This window comes from Phialemonium atrogriseum, assembly GCF_030411735.1.
Source record: "Phialemonium atrogriseum strain 8032-3 unplaced genomic scaffold QBC33scaffold_45, whole genome shotgun sequence".
Classification (NCBI taxonomy): Eukaryota; Fungi; Ascomycota; class Sordariomycetes; order Cephalothecales; family Cephalothecaceae; genus Phialemonium; species Phialemonium atrogriseum.
The window spans coordinates 67,431-86,285 of record NW_026848182.1 but is presented as its reverse complement, the minus strand read 5'-3'; the positions used below and the strand labels follow the sequence as shown (position 1 = coordinate 86,285).

At 58.1% G+C, this 18,855-nt stretch overlaps 8 protein-coding genes across 8 annotated transcripts; 5 read left to right on the top strand and 3 right to left on the bottom strand.

The window, feature by feature from the left end:
• Positions 1-345: 345 nt before the first annotated feature.
• Positions 346-1,929, bottom strand: QBC33DRAFT_289906 (P-loop containing nucleoside triphosphate hydrolase protein). The gene is made up of 2 exons (XM_060423326.1): positions 1,540-1,929; positions 346-1,422 (listed from the first exon to the last, which is right to left on the bottom strand). Exons 1-2 carry the CDS (start codon positions 1,570-1,572, stop codon positions 529-531), a joined length of 927 nt encoding a protein of 308 aa, XP_060278407.1. The 5' UTR covers positions 1,573-1,929; the 3' UTR covers positions 346-528.
• QBC33DRAFT_289905 (uncharacterized protein) lies at positions 1,930-4,654 on the top strand. Its single transcript, XM_060423325.1, has one exon. It carries the CDS (start codon positions 2,287-2,289, stop codon positions 4,642-4,644), a length of 2,358 nt encoding a protein of 785 aa, XP_060278406.1. The 5' UTR covers positions 1,930-2,286; the 3' UTR covers positions 4,645-4,654.
• Positions 4,655-4,874: 220 nt separating this feature from the next.
• On the bottom strand, positions 4,875-6,802 carry QBC33DRAFT_552604 (lysozyme-like domain-containing protein). The gene is made up of 4 exons (XM_060429322.1): positions 6,228-6,802; positions 5,645-6,146; positions 5,445-5,575; positions 4,875-5,376 (listed from the first exon to the last, which is right to left on the bottom strand). Exons 1-4 carry the CDS (start codon positions 6,390-6,392, stop codon positions 5,083-5,085), a joined length of 1,092 nt encoding a protein of 363 aa, XP_060278405.1. The 5' UTR covers positions 6,393-6,802; the 3' UTR covers positions 4,875-5,082.
• Positions 6,803-7,932: 1,130 nt separating this feature from the next.
• On the top strand, positions 7,933-10,175 carry QBC33DRAFT_552600 (cytochrome P450). Its single transcript, XM_060429321.1, has 2 exons — positions 7,933-8,608; positions 8,680-10,175. Exons 1-2 carry the CDS (start codon positions 8,301-8,303, stop codon positions 9,911-9,913), a joined length of 1,542 nt encoding a protein of 513 aa, XP_060278404.1. The 5' UTR covers positions 7,933-8,300; the 3' UTR covers positions 9,914-10,175.
• A 157-nt stretch (positions 10,176-10,332) lies between these two features.
• QBC33DRAFT_289862 (uncharacterized protein) lies at positions 10,333-12,308 on the top strand. The gene has a single exon (XM_060423324.1). The coding sequence runs from the start codon at positions 10,655-10,657 to the stop codon at positions 12,047-12,049; it is 1,395 nt and encodes a 464-aa protein (XP_060278403.1). The 5' UTR covers positions 10,333-10,654; the 3' UTR covers positions 12,050-12,308.
• Positions 12,309-13,284: 976 nt separating this feature from the next.
• Positions 13,285-14,837, top strand: QBC33DRAFT_601990 (D-isomer specific 2-hydroxyacid dehydrogenase; the record flags this gene model as incomplete). Its single annotated transcript, XM_060432134.1, has 2 exons — positions 13,285-13,750; positions 13,817-14,837. 2 exons carry the CDS (start codon positions 13,285-13,287, stop codon positions 14,638-14,640), a joined length of 1,290 nt encoding a protein of 429 aa, XP_060278402.1. The 3' UTR covers positions 14,641-14,837.
• Positions 14,838-15,055: 218 nt separating this feature from the next.
• Positions 15,056-16,392, bottom strand: QBC33DRAFT_461984 (uncharacterized protein; the record flags this gene model as incomplete). The annotated part of the gene is made up of 3 exons (XM_060425051.1): positions 15,056-15,800; positions 15,862-16,024; positions 16,110-16,392. 3 exons carry the CDS (start codon positions 16,390-16,392, stop codon positions 15,056-15,058), a joined length of 1,191 nt encoding a protein of 396 aa, XP_060278401.1.
• Positions 16,393-17,275: 883 nt separating this feature from the next.
• Positions 17,276-18,731, top strand: QBC33DRAFT_552587 (uncharacterized protein). The gene has a single exon (XM_060429320.1). It carries the CDS (start codon positions 17,560-17,562, stop codon positions 18,565-18,567), a length of 1,008 nt encoding a protein of 335 aa, XP_060278400.1. The 5' UTR covers positions 17,276-17,559; the 3' UTR covers positions 18,568-18,731.
• Positions 18,732-18,855: the final 124 nt, after the last annotated feature.

The following is an 18,855-nucleotide window of genomic DNA, read 5'->3' as shown; positions in this document are numbered from 1 at the left end:
AATCCACAAAGTGGGCGCTAGCGTGAATGGAAGGTATGGAATACACGGGAAGGTCACAAGAGCAACACTCTTGCGCTGCAGAACCGAGAAAAAGCAACCTGAAATCCACGGATGGACCAAGGAAACAAGTGGGCGGGGCTTGTGAACCTGGAATCTTTGCCATATGCCCGGCAGCGAATATCCTCGCGGCTAATATGTAAACCTTGACCTGACGCCCATGCTATATTTCAGGAGACTGCCTACAACAGTGATCGCCCCGTGGCTATTGGAGTGTCGGCATCCATGCCGGGCTCCCTGTTGTGTAACCTTCAATATAAACTGAGGTGCCAGACGCAGAGATCTTCGCTTTGCTCCCGTGTTTGTATTGCACAGCTACGCGAGCAGAGTGGAAAGGGGGCGGGTATGGATAGTGTATGTTTTGAGAAGCCGTGCCTCATGTCCCATGTCAGGCAGATTCAATGCAAACTCATTTTCAGAGTGCAGAGCTTGTGCCATTATCCCCAAAGGTGTCGCACTCCGACGCATCCTTCAAACCGTAAGACCCTGCTGCTGTACGGCCAATATAACGTCCTCGGTGATTGTCTTGAAAAGGGGGGCGAGGGAGCAATGCCGATATTTCTCGACCAGCGACCCAGCATCCCTCGTAGCGTCGTGCCCGTTACTGGCATCCGCAGGTGTTGACATGTCCCGGCCGTTGACCTCCGTCCCGGCAGGATACTTCGGCCTCCGGCCTGTCTCGACTAGCATGACGAACTGGGGGTCGACGGGCACGCTCCCGAGAAACCTGACGGCAAAGTCGTCGGCCATGATCTTCCCCCCGCCGCTGCTGAAGATGTTGGTGCACTCGCTACAGTTGGGGCACACGAACCCGCTCATATTCTCCACGACGCCGATCACCCTCACGCCCGTCTTGGCGCAGAAGTTCAGCTCCTTCCTCACGTCGGCCGTCGCCACCGCCTGCGGGGTTGTGACCACCACTGCGCCGGCGAGCTGGTCGGGCCTCGCCGTCTTCAGCAGCGTCTCCACCAGCGATATGTGCTCGTCGCTCGTGCCCGGCGGCGTGTCGACCAGCAGGTAGTCGGCCTCGTCCCAGAGCACGTCCGACAGGAACTGCCGCACCATGGCCGTCTTCTTGGGGCCCCGCCACACCACTGCGTCGCCCCTCCGCGGCAGCAGGAAGCCCAGGCTCATGACCCGCAGCGGCCCGATGCCGTCGCCGGGGCTTCCCTCGTGCACCGTCACGGGAAGCCATCCGCCGGGCGCCTGGGTCACCTTGGCGTCCTCGATGGCGAACATGCGCGGAATCGACGGGCCCGTCAGGTCAACGTCGAGAACCCCGACCGAGTGGCCGGCTAGCGAGAGGGAGAGCGCGAGCTGGGTTGTCACCGAGGACTTTCCGACGCCGCCTTTGCCGGACAAGACCTGTGGGAGGTGCCAGCTGTGTTAACCAATACTCCTCTTGCGCCTAGGGGAGGGGGAGAGGGAGAGGGTGGATGTGGGAAATCGCAACGGCAACAGCAAGGGCGGAGGGCGACGAACCAGGACAATGTGCTTAATCTTTGCCAGCGACATGGTGCTGCTGTCTCAGGAAGGAATATAACCGTAGATCGGCAGGGTGTTTCGTTCAAGGGGGTCGGTAGAGCGCCATTATCAGAGTTCGCGATTGGAAGTCGTGGGTTTTCGCCTCTCGTCATCGGGGAAGTGTGTCGCCGGCGCTCGGCGGCTTTGTCAGCCTTGGAAAGAAACAGAAGGCTAGGTGCCCACCTAAATAATACTGGTGCCACACGGATAAGCTTATGGGATCGAAGACATGCACTTCTAATTATAATAGACGCAGCAAATTGGAGAGCAGCGATCTGAAGTATATACCACAGTACAGGATAGGCAGACATTTGTGGCCTAGAAGTGAATATGACAGCCCTGATAGGTTCTGCGCCTTCCATTACGACAGCAGCCACGACATCCCGACCACAGGGGTCTGAGCGCATACACGTAGGTACCCTCAAATAATTACAAGGGGCGAAACGGCCGAAAATCCGTCCACCATAATTAAAAACCTCCTCTCCTGAGAAGCTATTCCGCTGTTTCTCCCCCTTCTGCTACCTATTTGCTCATATACCAGGTCGCCGACTCTGACCTAGCCGGTATTTACCGCCCAGCTTCGATCTCCGCCACTGCGGCGCGCTCGCATCTGTGAGTGCATCAGTGGGCGTCGTCGATATTTCCGAGGCAATGAGCGATCCAGCGGCCAGCCCGCGCAAAACATGACAATTGCTGCAATCCAGCATGGACGATCCGTGGGGCTCGCCATGGACGACAAACGACGTCGACACGACACTGCACAAGACGCCGTCGCCAACCAAGTCCGGGCTCGAACCCCCTCCACGCGCCTTGCTCTCGAACAACTCGTCTCCCCGACTACCCACCTCCACGATCCACTCCCCATGGGCTGACGATGATGATGGATTCAAGGATTGGCCTTCTGCCAACACGTCGCTCGACGCCGCACAATCCACCTCTGCCTGGGCGGGCTGGGCCGGTGCCGAGAATACTTCCACGGAGCACCTCGACGCGAGATCTAGGCAGGGCAGCTTCAACAAAGCCAGTAGCCCGATTGCATGGCCGGGAAGCATTGCCCTGTCTCCTGGGCCAAACCAGGCGAACGGCTCCATTTTCCGACAACTCCCCTCCGATCCCTGGGCTTCCGAACTGTCCGCCGAAGACCTGCACAATGTCCAACCCCCTCCGAGTTTCATAGTCGCCGAACCCCCGGATTCTCCTGTGACTTCTGGCAAGACCGAGGAACACGCTACGACCAGAGAGTTTGAGTCGATATGGAATGTCAAAATCGATCACGCGGGTGCGCCGGGACAGGACACGGCGCAAGTGGCAGCAGCGTCAGACGCGGTTTCGTCGGACGCCCAGCAGCCACTGGCCACGGATGCCCCGGCTTCCCTCGACGACGAGCCGCCACCCGGCGTTTCTAGGATAAACATCGAAACAGAAGCTCGGAGCACCCACTCTCGTTCGTCGTCTGCATCTGGAGACACCAGCGATCACGACGCGGGACGGCAGGATTCACCCATCACGTCAGTTGACGGAGACTCGAAGTTGCGTTTGCAGGCGCCTTCGAGAACGGTCTCGGGGAAGGTTCAAGAATTGGTGGTCAAGTTCGATAGCTTGGCCAAGTCGGTTGTCGAGGAGCCAGCTCCAGCCCGGCGAGACCGTGAGGGAACACCAGCCGAGGCGGCACATGACAAAGAACAGGGTTGGGAAGATGGCGCAGATTTTGGCGATTTTGAAGATGGCGGTAATGCTCCAGCTCCGGCTCAAATATCGCGTGGCTCATCCACTGAGCGCACTCCCACGCCCGGTATTTATCATGACTCCACGGAGCAAATCGACTCGGCTGCTCCGCGAGTCTCCACCCCAACATCGCCGAGGGCTTCCTTTACCGGTACTAAGGCGCAGCAATCCGTCGCAGGATTTGGACAAGTCAAGTTCGTGGTTGACTTGAATACGGTGGACAGCCTCTTTGAAAGTGACAAGTCAGGCGACTCGGAGTTTCAAAATGCGCCAGACGTGGATGTGCCAGATCGCCCTATCAATGATAGCTTCACCGAGATCTCAGAGAGGAAGACCTGGTATCGGATCTCTCGCCAGGGTTCTTCTCGGATGCATAATGATGGGAACGACGACAATTACTGTCGCGTGTCGTGGCTAGCCTCGAGCACACGCCAGGAAACGCTGAAGATAGTGCGGCGCTGGATGGAGGAGGACTCGATTACGGGGCGAGTCACTCTAGGTGGAGGGACTGGCAAGCGCAACATGTTTGGCTGGGATTCTGCTGCCGAGCCCATCAGCTTAGACAAGGTTTTTGGAAGAACGAAGACGACCCATTCGAGGGTATCGTCTCAGCCGCAGGGGGTGGCTCCAGTCTTGTCTCTCGAGGCACCGGGCAGCCCGACCCAGCACTCGAGCATGGCTGTCCCTCGTGTGGCCTCGTTTGGCTGGAGCACAGCTTCCGCCGCGAACGAGTCGACACAGCCGGCGTCAGCGTCAGCACCGCAAGCGCCACTCCAACTTTCTAGCAAACCTGTTGTGCCTTTGGCAATCGCCGTTCCTCCTCCTCCGGCCGGCGACGATGAGGACGAATGGGGCGAGATGGTGTCGTCTCCACAGGACGAAGCTAGGCCAGCCATCTCGAATGGCTTGGGCAGTCTTGACGCTGCATTCTCTGAACCGGAACCGCTCCTGCCCGTGGCTGTGGCACCCAAACCAACGTCAACGACACTTCCTCCCACTGCCACACGGCAACCGGTCGTCCCGACCATCCCGATGGTTCCCACGAATAATGTTGCAGAACTGTCGAGCTCCTCCAGGGACAGGCCCGCAGAGAATTATTCGGCCTCGGATACATGGACTTCGGTGGATATTTCGTTCCTTGACCGACCCGCCAAGCCCACTGTTGCAACGACCACGAATCTCCCAGTTCCCGCAGCCTCCCCGCTTAAGGCATCAAGGGAGGCAACCCCACAGCAAACAGTATTGGCTCCGCCAGTTCGCAAGGAGACCACCGAGAGTGACAGCCTTGCGCGACACATCATCGACGGTCTCCCAGACGTCTCTTACATGCTCCGATGACCCACAGGATTGAGCCCGCCTCATAACTCTCTCCCTCCCCTTCCTTGGTGTGGCTGGCAATCCCATAAAGGGGTCCGACCACCAAGTACAGTACATAACTCGACTACAGTGTGCAGTTTCCGATCAATATCGGCCTCTTGGTCTCTTTCACAAACTCCGGATTTCCGGAGACAGGCTGGAGTCAGACCTTGAAAATGTATGCATATACGATGGCGTTGGGATAGGCTTAGCGGGTTGGACTTTGCTTTTTTTTGTCCAGCGTAGTTTAACCATGGCATACACGAGTGTCATGGAAAACCCAGATACGTGTTGCCTAGATACAAATTCCACTGATATATCTACTCCGCAGCGATATTTCTCGCTTTTGCTCCCGCGCACAGAATAGTTCTGAGCTCGAGTTCCAACCACCACACTCACTCAATCAACTCACTCACCCACTCAGCACGGCGGCGGGTGTGCCACGCCGTCAGCCGGGGTGGTGAAGAGCCCGACCTCGGCGGCTCTCCGCCTCACGAGGCCTGGCAGCACGTCGTCCGCGCCCCGGTTCCACTGCGGCAGCTCCTGCCGCGCCACCTCGTCCGGGTCCCCGCCTTGGTTCAGCAGCTCGACCAGCGTCGACGTCCCCGAGTTCCCGCACCCCACGTTGAAGGCCCAGCTGACCAGGGCGCCGTACTGGTTCGGGTTCAGCACCACCGAGGAGTCGATGTCGTCGGTTATGCAGCGCTGGGCGATCTGTTTGTTCACCCACGAGGTTAGGATCATGCGGTTGGGCTGGTGTTTTGCCAGTGTGGCCCGCTTACCTTCAGGTCGGATTGCAGCAGCGCCGTGCCGTCTTGCTCGGACAGCGGTATCGGGTACGGGACATCGGAGCAATTGGCATCTGCGCACAGATGGCCCCAGCCGACCGTCGGGTTGCCGTCAGGGTCGTCGTCTTTTTTTACTCTCCCGTCAGTGAATAAGTTCCCACAACGTCAAGAGACCATTCATCCATCCCACATACAGATATCCGGGAACCACCCCTCAAACGACTGCACCAGCTCCAGCGTAGCCTGGTTCACAAGCGACGCCCCGCCCTCGCACCCCGTCCCGGGCGTGCAGCACTGCACGTCAGCCGGGCCAGGACACAGGCCGGCCTCCGACGTTCCGGAGCAGCTACTCCTCGTCTGGCAGAACCCAGCCGACGACCCGTTCCCGCTCCCGTTCCCGGAGCCACTACTCGAGCATGCCCCGTAAGTGCAGCACCGCACGTTCTCCGGCCCCGGACACCCTCCCCCCGCTTCCGTCGACAACACGCCACCGCCGCACGTCGAGTCCAGCACGCACTGGCCCGGCGCGCCCCCGGCGCCCACGCAGGCCCCGAACGTGCAGCACTGGATCGTCGCGCCGCCGGCGCAGTAACCCCCGGTCGAGGTGCCCCCGGCGCAGGTGGCGCAGGTGCTGTTTGGCTGGCAGAGGCCCGTCAGGCCTGGACCGGGGATGGTGCAGGAGCCGTAGGTGCAGCACTGGGACTGGTTTGTTAGTTCGGGGGAAAAAAGGGGGCGGGGGAAAAAAGGGGGCGGGGGCGGGGCGGGGGTTCTTCGTGCCTGGTCACCGTCGTCAGGGCAGGTGCCCGGCCCGGATGCGCCGCCGGTGTCTGTGCAGGTTGACGCCGGGATGCAGAGGCCGGTTTGGCCGGTGGGCGCCGTGCACGTCGTTTCTGCGAGGGCCCTGAGGGCGAGGATGGCGAGGGTGGCTGGGAGGGACTTCATCTTGGGATGCCTGGCTGGCTCTGGCTGGCTGGACGCTGTGGATGCGGTCGTGCCCTGGCCATTATATATACGGGGATGGATTTGTTGTTGCTACGTAGATGGCCGGCTGAGGTTTAGCTGGACGATTGACACGTAGAAAATGTAACTCTCTGGTCTCTGGTGGCATCTTCCGTGCTCGGCGCGTCCATAATTAGCAAGTGCTAGGTTCGCTTGCGGGCGAGAAACGCCCCTAATCGGATTTTCCATGGTGGTTTCCATCCTGGCAGCTTGCAATGCGACTCTGCCGTGAGGACGGCTGCGAAGAAGGACCAATGGTCCCTGCAGTAAGGGCCGAAGTCTGGGAGTGAGTCGGCAAAAGTTGAGCCGCAGCTTATTTTCTTGCGCACCTCCTGCACGCTGGTCTAAAAAAAGATGGCAAAATGGTACGGAATATCTTGGCTTGGTTCATTTTAGTGTTGATCATTGATCGTCACCGCTTGGAGAGCTGCTCCGCCACATATTGTGCAGGGATCGTTCTTCTACCAAAACCACAAGTCGAAACATGACTTGGAGATAATTAGAGCACTCACTCAACCTCTCTGAGGCTATCTCCATCTTCCTGTCTTACCGCGCAGAGTTTGAAGATAGAAAATAGAAAGTGACACTTGCCGGGTCATTTGCTCAAGACATTTAATAAGTGCTGCCACGAGCCATACCCAGCGACAAGCAAAACGACTCCTGGAGTTGCCAGATGTCCAATATGACCGAGTTGAGGCAAAAATGGGTTGCTGGTGGTTTTCAAGTTGCTTGCAGCCCCTCGTACCACCATTCCCCTGAAGGTTTGCTGTTGTTTTTTGCTCTCGTCTCACTTTCCGCCGCCTGGATGTACTGTACAGAGCAAGACTGCTCGATTCCCTTACTTTGCTGATGCATCGGGCAGTCTCATACGCCTTGGGCGCACCTTAGGAAGCCGAAGGCCATGGGATTCTTGTTCCGCGGGGGCTGCCTGCTCTTGGGGACTCGACTTGCATCACATCAAATAAATGCCTAACCAAAGATGCGCACCCCTCACAAAGAAATATCAAACGGTAATGGCGTAGCTCACAAACAAGAAGCGTGAAAAATGAGCAGCACTCCACCGTCCATTGTAGTCGGAAACGAGTCCATTTTGGGGACTTCCGAGGCAACCGGCTTGTACGATAGGCACTTGGTGGCCTTCATCTAGAAAATCACTCACATAGATCCACAAGTAATTTGGTAGGTAAATGGCGCAGCGGGAGACCCCGAACGAAGCATTTCTCTCGGGAACTGAATGCGGGAAGCCAACTCGGGGACGGGGTCGCATGACGTATGGTTGCCAAAGCGCCGGCAAGCAAAACCGGCCCCGGAGACACGGCCTAATTGAGCAGCAGCTTCAGGGTTGACCACTCATGGCACTCCGGCTGAGCATCGCGGCAAGACTCTAGGCGCAGGGGTGGGGTGGCGGGTTGTATGGCACGTGACACGGCCCTCCTTCACGTCACCCGGCGTCTTAGGTTCTTTTCAATTTCACAAGGGGACCCCGCATTCCTCAGGCGCTCGGCTCTCCAACTCGGGAGGTTGCTCCCTCCATCTTCCAAGCCAAGGCGGGGCCGTGTTTAGCAGACTCGACCAGTGAGACGTTTGCGATTCGGATCTCTCGAATCTTATTCGATCCGCTCTCAAATGCCGAAGCTTCCCGCCTCCCACATCCGATAGAAGTAGAGCTCTTGGGTGCGCCTGACCTTGTAGAGGGGACTCCAACGGTCACTCTCGCCCCTCGTCCGGCGCCTCCGTGATAAAACGATTGCATCTGCCCTTCCTCTGTGCTACAAATATGCACATGCCGTCTGACACAGAACAACTCCGCACGATTCCATTCCCCCGTAGTCCAGCGCTGCCACATCAGACATGGCGTTAACCAGTCTCGTGCTCTCGCCATGGGCACCAGTCGTCCTTCTGGTCGGCGTGGTTGCTACCTACCTTTACTCTTTCTTCGTGACATACCGGCCTCTGCGACATATCCCAGCACCATTTCCCGCCCAATTTTCGGACCTGTGGTTGCTATCCGTCGTCAGGAGAGGCAATAGGTTCGAGGTCGTGGACAAGCTCCACAAGAAGCTGGGGCCCGTTGTTCGGATCCAGCCCAATCATGTCAGCATCGCCGACGATGCAGCAATCCAGGTCGTCTATGGCCATGGAAATGGCTTGCTGAAATCGTAAGCAAAAAAAAAAAAACCACAAAACTTCTCGTCCTGGACCAGGAGACCGGGAGCTCACTCGTGCATAGGTCATTCTACGACGCCTTTGTAAGCATCAGGAGGGGCCTTTTCAACACCAGAGACAGGGCCGAGCACAGCCGGAAGAGGAAGATTGTCTCGCACACCTTCTCGGCCAAGTCAATCAGCCAGTTTGAGCCGTACATGCACACCAACCTAGAACTTTTCGTCAAGAAATGGGATCACCTCATCAGCACATCGCACAATCCAGACGGCGCTGCCCACCTCGACTGTCTCGAATGGTTCAACTTCCTTGCCTTCGACATCATCGGCGACCTCGCCTTCGGAGCCCCGTTCGGCATGCTCGCGTCTGGGGCCGACATCGCTGAAATCCGGGCGTCGCCGACGAGCCCGCCCATTTACGCGGCGGCCATCGAGATTCTTAACCGACGCGGCGAGGTTTCGGCTACGCTGGGAATCATGCCCGAGCTGAAGAAGTATGCAAAGTGGCTTCCCGACCCCTTCTTCTCCAAAGGCCTGGGCGCAGTGGAGAACCTAGCCGGTATCGCCATCGCCCGCGTGAAGGCCCGCCTGGCGAACCCGCCCGACAGCAACAGGAAGGATCTGCTTGCACAGCTGATGCAGGGACGCGACGACAAGGGGGAGCTGTTGGGCCGCGAGGAGCTCACGGCGGAGGCGCTGACCCAGTTGATCGCTGGCAGCGACACCACTTCGAACTCGTCGTGCGCTCTCCTGTACCACGTCGCCCGCACTCCTGGCGTTATCGAGAAGCTTCAGGCCGAGCTCGACGCCGCAATCCCCGACCACGTCGACGTCGCAACGTTCGAGATGGTCAAGGATCTGCCGTACCTCCAGGCCGTCATCAACGAGGCGCTCCGCTACCACTCCACGTCAGGTATCGGGCTGCCCCGGCAGATCCCGTGGGACTCGCAGGGAATCCACCTGAACGGCCATTACTTCCCGCCCGGAACGGTGCTCAGCGTACCGACCTACTCGATCCACCACTCGACCGAGATCTGGGGGCCGGACGCCGACGAGTTCCGGCCGGAGCGGTGGGAGTCGTTGACACCGCGACAGAAGAACGCCTTCATTCCGTTCAGCCACGGGCCCCGTGCGTGCGTGGGCCGCAACGTGGCCGAGATGGAGCTGAAGCTGATTGTCAGTTGCTGGGCTAGGCGGTATGACGTCTTCCTCAGGCAAGACCACATGGACACGAGCGAGGGATTCCTCAGGAAACCCCTGGGTCTCGAGATAGGTGTCAAGAGGCGATCGCCAAAGGTGTAATCTAGGGGGATTGCTTGCAAATAAAGCAAAGCCAGAATGGAATCGAGTCAGGGCCACCAGTGGGAATCAGGACCCAAGTCTCTTTCAGATGACGACCCTTGTCGCACCAAGCAGGCGACTTTGAGTGAAGATGAAGAGGTGTTCTGCCTGGAGCTGGATATTGCGGAGATGCGTTTGTCTGGCCATTGGGACAGTAACTAGGTAGGTAGGTACCTACCAGCAGGCAGGCATGTACTGGTAGATGAATGCGAAGAGCTTGAGCCGTTAATGCATGATGATTCTTACATTTCGATGGGATAAAGCACGTGGACTTGCAACTCATTCACTCAGCACCGAAACAGGCAGCCACGGCCCCACTTTGAAGAACGAACGCCATTCACAACCCGGATTGGTCCGTGCTTTATGCTCCATATCGTCCAACCTTACCAACGTACACAATTCCTATATAAACAAGTAACAATCCCACAGATCTCATCTCATAGGGACCAGATGCCTGACATGGTAGACAGTGACTGATCTGATCATATCCTTCTATTCTTTCTTTCCTTCATCATTCTTACTTGATTACGTGAACTACCCGCGTCGTAACTACTTCTTACCTTGTACATCCTTCCTCTCTACTACCCTCCTCCTTCCTCCCTACCTTATTTCCCCAACCTACATACCTAGGTACCTTTCATTACACACACTCTCTCTACTAATCCTTCCTTCCAAACTGCGCCAGCCGGAACGACAACCAGAATGGATTCGCAGGCGGCAAGTTACCTGGCTCAGATGCCCACCGAAGTTCTCCTCCGCATCACCTACTTCCTCCCGACACCCGACCTCAGCTCTGTCCGCCTCACCTGCAAAATGATAGAGGAGTCGCTCTTCGTCTTCTTCACACATGAATTTTTCCGAAAAAAGCAGTTCATGCTCTCCGGACCCAGTCTCCAGGCTCTCATCGGCATTTCAGCCCATCAGACCCTGTCCCCGTATCTGAGGCATGTCATCATTGCCACGGACCACTATGCCAACCCTTATGCCGGTTTTGGTCCCTCGGAGAAGTCTGAGCGGCTCCACTATCGCCTGGGGCTGGCCGACCAGCTCAGCCTCACCAACACCGGCCATGACCGGGCAATGCTGGCCCAGGCCTTCCGCAACCTCCCCAACCTCGAGACGGTCGACATTCGGGATTTCAACGGCCGACTGCGCACCCGTGACGGTCTGAACGCTGCTTGGACCAGCTATGGCGCCCCCACAGCCCGTCGTGCTACGCGTGGGCGCATGACCATGGTCCACCACGCTCGCAAGGACTACCTCACCCACATATTCACCACGGTCCTTACTGCTCTCGCTGACGCGGGCGCCCATCCGCCGAACCTGGAGGTTGTGGCCCGTGACCTTCAGTGGGGCGTATACGACGTTGCGTTCTGCATCCCGCCTTGGTTGAAACCCTCGCTCACCCCTGTCCTCCACAGTCTGAAGAAGCTTCACCTTGTTCTGGACTTCCACAAGCTTGCCAACGGCGAGGCCAGCGAGATGGGCCCTTTCTTTCTCCAAGACTTTCTGTCTTACACTCCCAACCTCACCTGGCTTCGGCTCAACTTCAACAACTCGCCGTATCGGTTCGTGAACCGACTGTTGTCGTGGCTGGCCAAGCCCGTCCCAGATGAAGCGTCGCCGGAGGACACCCTTGAGGACCCCGACTCGGTGTCGCTCCCAGCTCTTGAGAAGCTCGATCTCGGCGGCCTCCAGATCAATGCCGAAACTCTGGTGGGCCTGGTCGCCAAATTCACGACGTTGAGGGGGTTGAGCCTTGTCAGGACCATTTTGGTGGATCTGAGGTTCACGATCCAGCACAAAGTCAACCTATGGGCCATGTTCTTCAAATGGCTTGCGGAGAAGGGGAAACTGCACGACTTGTATCTCAGAGAAGCCCAGCAAATGCGCCCAGGCACAGCCGACCTGTCTTCGGTCTTTCCCGACCCCGTTTTCTTCCGCGATGGCCCGGGACCTGCCAGGGGCAGAGTCATGCAGTATTCCGGGAACTACATGGCCGATTTCTTGGAGAAAAAGGCAAAGGAGATCGAAGTCATCTGGCCCAGAGTTCAGACGGACGACAGCTCAGATCATGACGACGAGGACGGTACGTGAACTACGTGAACTCCACTGCGTCACCGTACCTGATGGCTCACGACCCGAGAGCTGACCCTGATTAGACTCCGTGATGATCAGCGACGAGGATGAGTGATGGCTGGTGTTGAGATTTGTCGTGGTTGTGACAAGGCTGCTTAAGAGCATGCCTCGTTGCGTTGCTGAACACGGGGACTGAGGAGGGCCGCTATTCTGCGAATACACCGCTACGATGACGTGATATTGCACAGGGATGCTATCATTTGCGCTTTCGAGGTGCGGAGACGGGGTGTTTTGACAGCTAGTGCTTGGAGGTTCCTTTCAAGGGCTTGTCTACCTACCTATCTAGGGCCCGTTGGACCTCCCTGCCAACAATTCACGATATGGCGAGCATTACGTTCGTGATTGTAGGAAACGCCTTTCAGATAGGCATTTCTTCCTCTATCTAGCCTACGCTACCTACATACGTAGCTAGATAAGGTACCGGTTACACCACTCCAACAGGGGCCCTGACCCCGAACTTTGGGTTCCCCGCATCGTCACAATGTGGGGCCCGGCCCGCCGAGAGTTGCGGCCCAACAGCAGCGATAATTGTCCCGATACCAGCCGCATCTCACAATATTGTGCCATATGCTTGCTCCGCCACGTAGATTAGCAAGACGGCTTGTCAGGAACATAGGTCGGTATTCAAATTTAGACAGCCCAAACCTATCCTCATTTCCCAAAAATGGATAATGGAGACACACACTCCCGTCACCAGAGATGAACCTCGAGCACTACATACAGAGGAACGTGGGCATCTAGATTGGATTCCTGAGGATTGCGGGCACGGATTCTATTGGCTATAGATCCCCTTGATAAGGCACCAAGCAACAGCACAAGTCGCGATGTCTCCAATCAGACTCCCGGTTGGCAGCACAAGGCTTCTTAGCTTTTTGCTCGTGCTTCGAAACGGGTTCCGTGACCGCTCTTTGCTCCCGCTGGCAAACCTGTCAAAATGTCGCACTCTAGGTACCCGGATGGGCAGGGGGAGACCCGCCCCTTTATCTCTGCGACAGTGCACCACCGCTGGGATCGATTGGGATGTTACATTGCCGTCCCCGAGCCGCGCCGATTTCGCAATGCGGTATGACAGGAGAGGGAGTTGGCTTCCCAGCAGAATCTTCCCCGGCCCTCCCCACTGAGAATCAGGTCTCGTGCTAGTTCCTCATTCCAACAGCACCTCGAGGAAACACCTGCAGCCGTTTCAATTCCCGATGGCCGAGCCAACAAACACGCCGATGCTCCCGAGCACTCCGGTGCCAGGCGGCACTCCTCGATCCGGCTCGCCATCACCTGCGATTCCCAGCCTGACCCCAGACGGGTCCACAGTGACCCTCCCAGTCCGATCGCGGCGGCCGGCACCGGCAGAGGGGCGGCCCGTGGTGCTCCACATCGGCGACCCCGTCAAGTACAACCCGGAGACGTACGCGGCGTTCAGCGCCGCGTTCGAGGTCGTCCGCCCCGCCGCGGCGGAGCGCGAGAGGGGCGAGTTCGCGCGCGCGCTGCGCGAGCGCCGGTGGGGGGACTTCCACGCCATCTTCCGGCCCTTCTGGGGCACCGGCGGCGAGATGGGCCGCTGGGACGCAGAGCTGATCGACCTGCTGCCGGGGTCGGTCCGGGTGTTTGCCAGCGCCGGCGCGGGGTTCGATTGGGCGGATACGGAGCTCCTGGGGGAGAAGGGTAAGGTTGACGGGGGGGAAGCGAAGGAAGAAACGGACAGGACAGCTGATATCCGTGCTTTCACAGGCATTCTATACTGCAACTCCGGTCTCGCGGCTGCCGAGGCCGTGGCCGACTTCGCCGTGGCCATGATCATCTCCACCTTCCGCCACCTGCCCTGGTGCATGGGCGCCGCCACCGTGCCACCGAACCCGACCTCCTCGTCTTCGAACGACGCCGACGACGCCGACGCACAGGCGCAACAGCACCGCATCTTCCAAGCCTGCCACGCCCAGGCGACGGCCGCGTCGCACAACCTCCGCGGCCACAGCCTCGGCCTCGTGGGCCTGGGCAACATCGGCATCCACATCGCCGCCAAGCTCGGCTGCCCGGCCTTCGGCATGCGCGTCCGCTACTTCGACGTCGCCGGCCGCCGCCCCGCCGCCGTCGAGGCCGAGCTGCGAGCCACCTTCCACGACTCGTTGGAGTCGCTCCTCGGAGCCAGCGACTGCGTCGTCCTCTGCACGCCCGCCCTGCCCGGCGGGGAGGCCCTCGTCACCGCGGAGGTGCTGGCCATGTTTCGCCCGGGAGCTAGGTTCGTCAATGTGGCGAGGGGGTCGCTTGTCGACGAGGAGGCCCTGGCGGATGCGCTCGAGTCTGGGAGGATTGCTGCTGCAGCGCTGGATGTGCATGCGCGCGAGCCGAGGGTTAACCCGAGGCTGGTGCGGTTGGCCGGGCTCGGGGCCGGGACGGCGCCGGGGAGGGTCATGCTTACGTGCCATAATGCTGGGGGGACGGTGGAGACGCATGTTGGGTTTGAGGAGCTGAGTATGCGGAATATTATGGCTGTGTTGGAGGGTGGGGAGGCGATCACGCCGGTGAATGCGCATTTGGTGAAGAGGAAGGGGTAAAAGGGGTTGGTCGTCCCGGTTCTTTTTCTTTTGGGGGTTTAGACTGCCTAGATCTTACACATATATAGCAGGTACCGTGGGAAGCGTGGCTTGGGGCCTAGCGGGTGCTAGCCCTGGAGATAGAGGTGGAAGAGTTAGACGGCTCCTGTTCCCACTAACAGTCACGGTTGTCCTATACCTATATTTCGCCATGAATCCGGTGGTTTTCAGTAGTTGCGAATCTTGCGTCGCGCATGTTGACGGGGTAACCAATATGCAATACCTTCTCTTCCTTGAGCCAGTTGCGAGATATTCCCCGGACCTTGACCAACTTCATGCCTTACCCGCGCCGCCTGTCCATCCGGTTTTTATTTTACAGTGTTCCTGCGCCAGGAAAAAAATGTACAGAGAATCCCCAAAGCCATCCCGCACCACATCATCGACCCGCCCCCATCTCCACCGGATTAGCCTGATGGCCCGACGGTACCGCCCCTGAATCCAGCTCGTTGACAGCCACGTACCCGCCACCGTCGAGCGGCGGATCCGGGCTGCCTGCCGGCTTTCCAACCGGATATCCGTACACCGGCGGCGGAGAAGGTGTGGGCTCCTGCGAGAAGAGGCTGGCGTACCGGTGGCGATCGCCGCCCGGGTACGGAGACGTCGGCGGGAACGTCGTTGCACCGCCGCCGCCGCCGCCGCCGGGCTGGCTCATCGGCGACGGCTGCTGGTACGCCTGGTACGCCGGGAGGAGCGGGCCGCCAGATCCCGGGGAGGTGTTGTCGCTCGGCGGGACGGGGTTGTATGCCTGGTTGCCGCGGCCGGAGGACCTTCGACGGGCCTTGGTGCGGATCACGAGCCATGCAATGACGCCGGCGATGAGCGCGAGGCCTGAGACGCCGCCGATCACGCCGCCCACGATGGCGCCGATGTTGGTGCTGCCCGACCCGGAGTCACCGTCGTCGTCGTCGTCGTCGTCGTTTCCGCCTGAGGGGTCTGTCGGGGTGGGCGATGCTGTTTTGCTCGACGTCGGGTGGCTGGTTGAGGAGCGACTGGCGTCAATGACGAACTGAGGCTTGTCGATCATCGAGATGATGGTCGGAGACGCGAAGCATCGGTACATGGATCGCTGGGTCTTGCCGGGCCACAGATACGTGCCGCAGGCGCCATGGGCGGACGAGTCGCTGGGACGGAGTACCCGGGTTAGCAGCCTTTCACTTCCCCGGGGTTCGAGGCGGTGCTTACCAACAGCCCGTCTTGGTCCCAATGGTGGCACAGGCCCCTTGCTTGTAGGCTTGATAATCGAGACAGACAGTGAAGAACGGCGTGTACGCTCCGGATCCGCAGCCGACGACGTGTTGGCTGTCGGTCGCGCATTTCGAGCCCGCCGTGCAGGTAAAGGCAGAAGCTGGCAGTCACGTTAGAACAAGCTCGTCCCGGGTCGCAGGTGCGAAGCGCAAGAGTTAATTATTGGACGAGCAATGGCGTCTTACAAGAAGTGCCGGAGAACCAGCCACAGGTGGTATCGTCCAACCAGGTATTCGACGTCGCCCGCCTCTGTCGAAACAGCTCCAGCGCGGCGTCCGCCCCCGATATGGAACCCGGCGCTGGAGTGGGCTTCGGTGTCCAGCCATCAGCCATGTCGACCGCCGCCGCCCCCGTTTCCCTCGGGGTCTGCGAACCCCTCCCGACGAGATCTTGGTCCCCTGTCCACCTGAGCCATGTTGCGTCGACGAGGCAGCCCGAGGCCGCTAGCAGCATTATTGACGGGCGCATTGAAGGGGGGGCCCGATATTATGAACCAAGCAATAATCGGGAGGAATGTAGATCGGAGGCGGGAAGGAAAGGGAGAGTGAGACAGTAAGAGTCAAGGGAGAACGAGAAGATGGATGCGATTGGAACCGCGCCAATTATTAGGGATGCTTGATGGAGAGCATCAAGGGAGAGTACGAAGTAGGTAAGTACAGATATGTACGACTTACATTAGGGCGGCCAACCCGACGGCTGTGATGTGGGGAGCGCGTTCCGCGAGCAGGGAGCACGGCGGAATGTCAGATTTGCTTACTTGCTCCTCCAGTTTCTCGCCCATTCCGGTCAACGCCGTCGCAGGATCTGGAACCCTTCCAAAGAACCCAGCACTGAGAGACCCATCGCCGAACTGAGTCCCTCTGGCCTCTCCTGTAGACAAACAAGCACAAAAGTTGCGCAAAGTGTCGGGCACTGCCATCCTCAGCCCCGGAAAAGCAGAGCCACAAATAGAACTAGCAGACAACAAGAAACGCTGCTAATCGTCAGACGAATCCCTGCACAGGGCGCAGTCCTGGTTGGGGCTGGAGGGCAAGAGGAGAAAGATCGCAGATGGTGATCAGCAGTTCACTAACCTTCAGTGGGCTAACCACGCTGGGCAGGTGGGTATAGGCGGACACCTAGTAGGTGCGCTAAAACAATCACGTGATACTACGGTCACCCAAGAGAGCCCCCACGAACCTCAATGCCGGATCAACCTCCCGTAAAACAGGTACGCAGATCGATGTACAGTAACCATCTGTGCCTCATCGCGTGGCACGGCCCGTCGTGGCATGCCAACTTAATACTCAGTGTAACCCGATCTGCGCCTTGGGATTCTCGCCGATGTGCCGACTGGGTGGGTTAGGTGTCCCGGGGTGTGTCGCGAGATCCGATCCAACATGTCCTATCTATAGCGCCATACAGTATCTCAGACTCTCTCGTGAATCCCTTTCTGCTTGGCTCATTCTCGAGAAATGGCGCCGGCTTCTCAAGATTTGACGCTTGACTGTCCCCGCCTACGCTTGTTCATCCCTTCGTCCGGGACTTCCCTTTAGATATCGCGTTCATCCAAGCGAGCTGAAAGCAGTTTTTGCTTCTCTCTAGTCTCTCCTGTGTTTTTTTTTTCTCGTCTCCTTTCCGTGCTCGACGGAGAATATGGCTGGTCCAACGCAGGGAAGTCCCGCGACGCGAATAATTCCACGCCACTCATACTTTTTCTTGTTTCTGTTGCTCGTTGCTACATGGACTCTCGCCTCCTTCTTCTCAAGGAGTTATGTTGCCGCTTCGGTGGTCCAGAATGTCCGTCTTCCTCATCCTCGTTTACAGCGGGATACTGACTTGTTCCAGGATGCTTCTCAATCCCAAATCCCACCGATGCCCGAGACAGAGCAGCCGGATCAGCGAAGCAAACCCCAAAATTCTCCAATGCCTAACAGCCACTTGTACGCGCCTGGTTCTTTGCCGAGTAATGCCCGTCGGTTAGCAGTTATCATCGAGACAAATATCACGTCGAGGCTCATGCCCATCATGCTCCATTTTGCCAACGTTCTGGGGCCGACATGGACGGTTGTTCTGTTTACGCTAGAGGAAAATTGGGTCATGCCTTCTTCTGCCCTATTTCTCCGAGCAGCAGCAGAGCGCAGAGTCGAGACACGCTTTCTGCCACCTGGAACCGACTTGAGCAGCAGTCCTTTGGTCTCGCTATTCCTGACAAAGCCCTGGCTGTGGGAGCAGGTAGAATGGGCAGATCGGATCTTGTTATTCCAGCTAGACAGCATTATCTGCTCGAGTGCTGCAGTAACAGTGGATGACTTTGCCAGATACGACTTCATCGGAGCACCGATCGATCCTCAATACGGCGAGGGATATAACGGGGGACTGTCTTTGAGGAATCCTAGGCTATTCCTGCAGATCACCAAGGAGGCAGATTTTGAGACAAGCCCCTTCGACTACGAAGACAGCTGGTTCTACGCGCAGGCAAAGGCACGGGCGGGGGTGCTTCTTCCCACGGAAGATGTTGCCAAGACCTTCTCAGTCGAAACCATCTACACCGAGAAACCCCTCGGATATCATCAGCCCAGTCGATGGCAAGCTCATAAGATGGCCGAGATTGAAGAGTGGTGTCCAGAGGTGAAGATGCTTATCGGCCGTCGTGCTACTTAAGAAGCCACAGGGCTGGTAAAGAATCAGCCCAGTTGGAAATCGGGGATCCTTCCAAGTGTTCTCATTCAGTCTTCCAGGAACACCGACGGCACCTGACATAGGTTCTAGCCATCCTGTAGCTAGGTAGTTAGTAAGCCACCATGGTTGTATCTGGGGAACGAGACAATAACTACTGCGTAATTAATACTTTACGTGAGTTTGACTTTTCAGGCGTTCACATTGCTCAAGGTGCTAGAATAGCTCTGAGCGCAAAATGAAAAGAGAACATTTTATAAAAGGGGGTAAAAA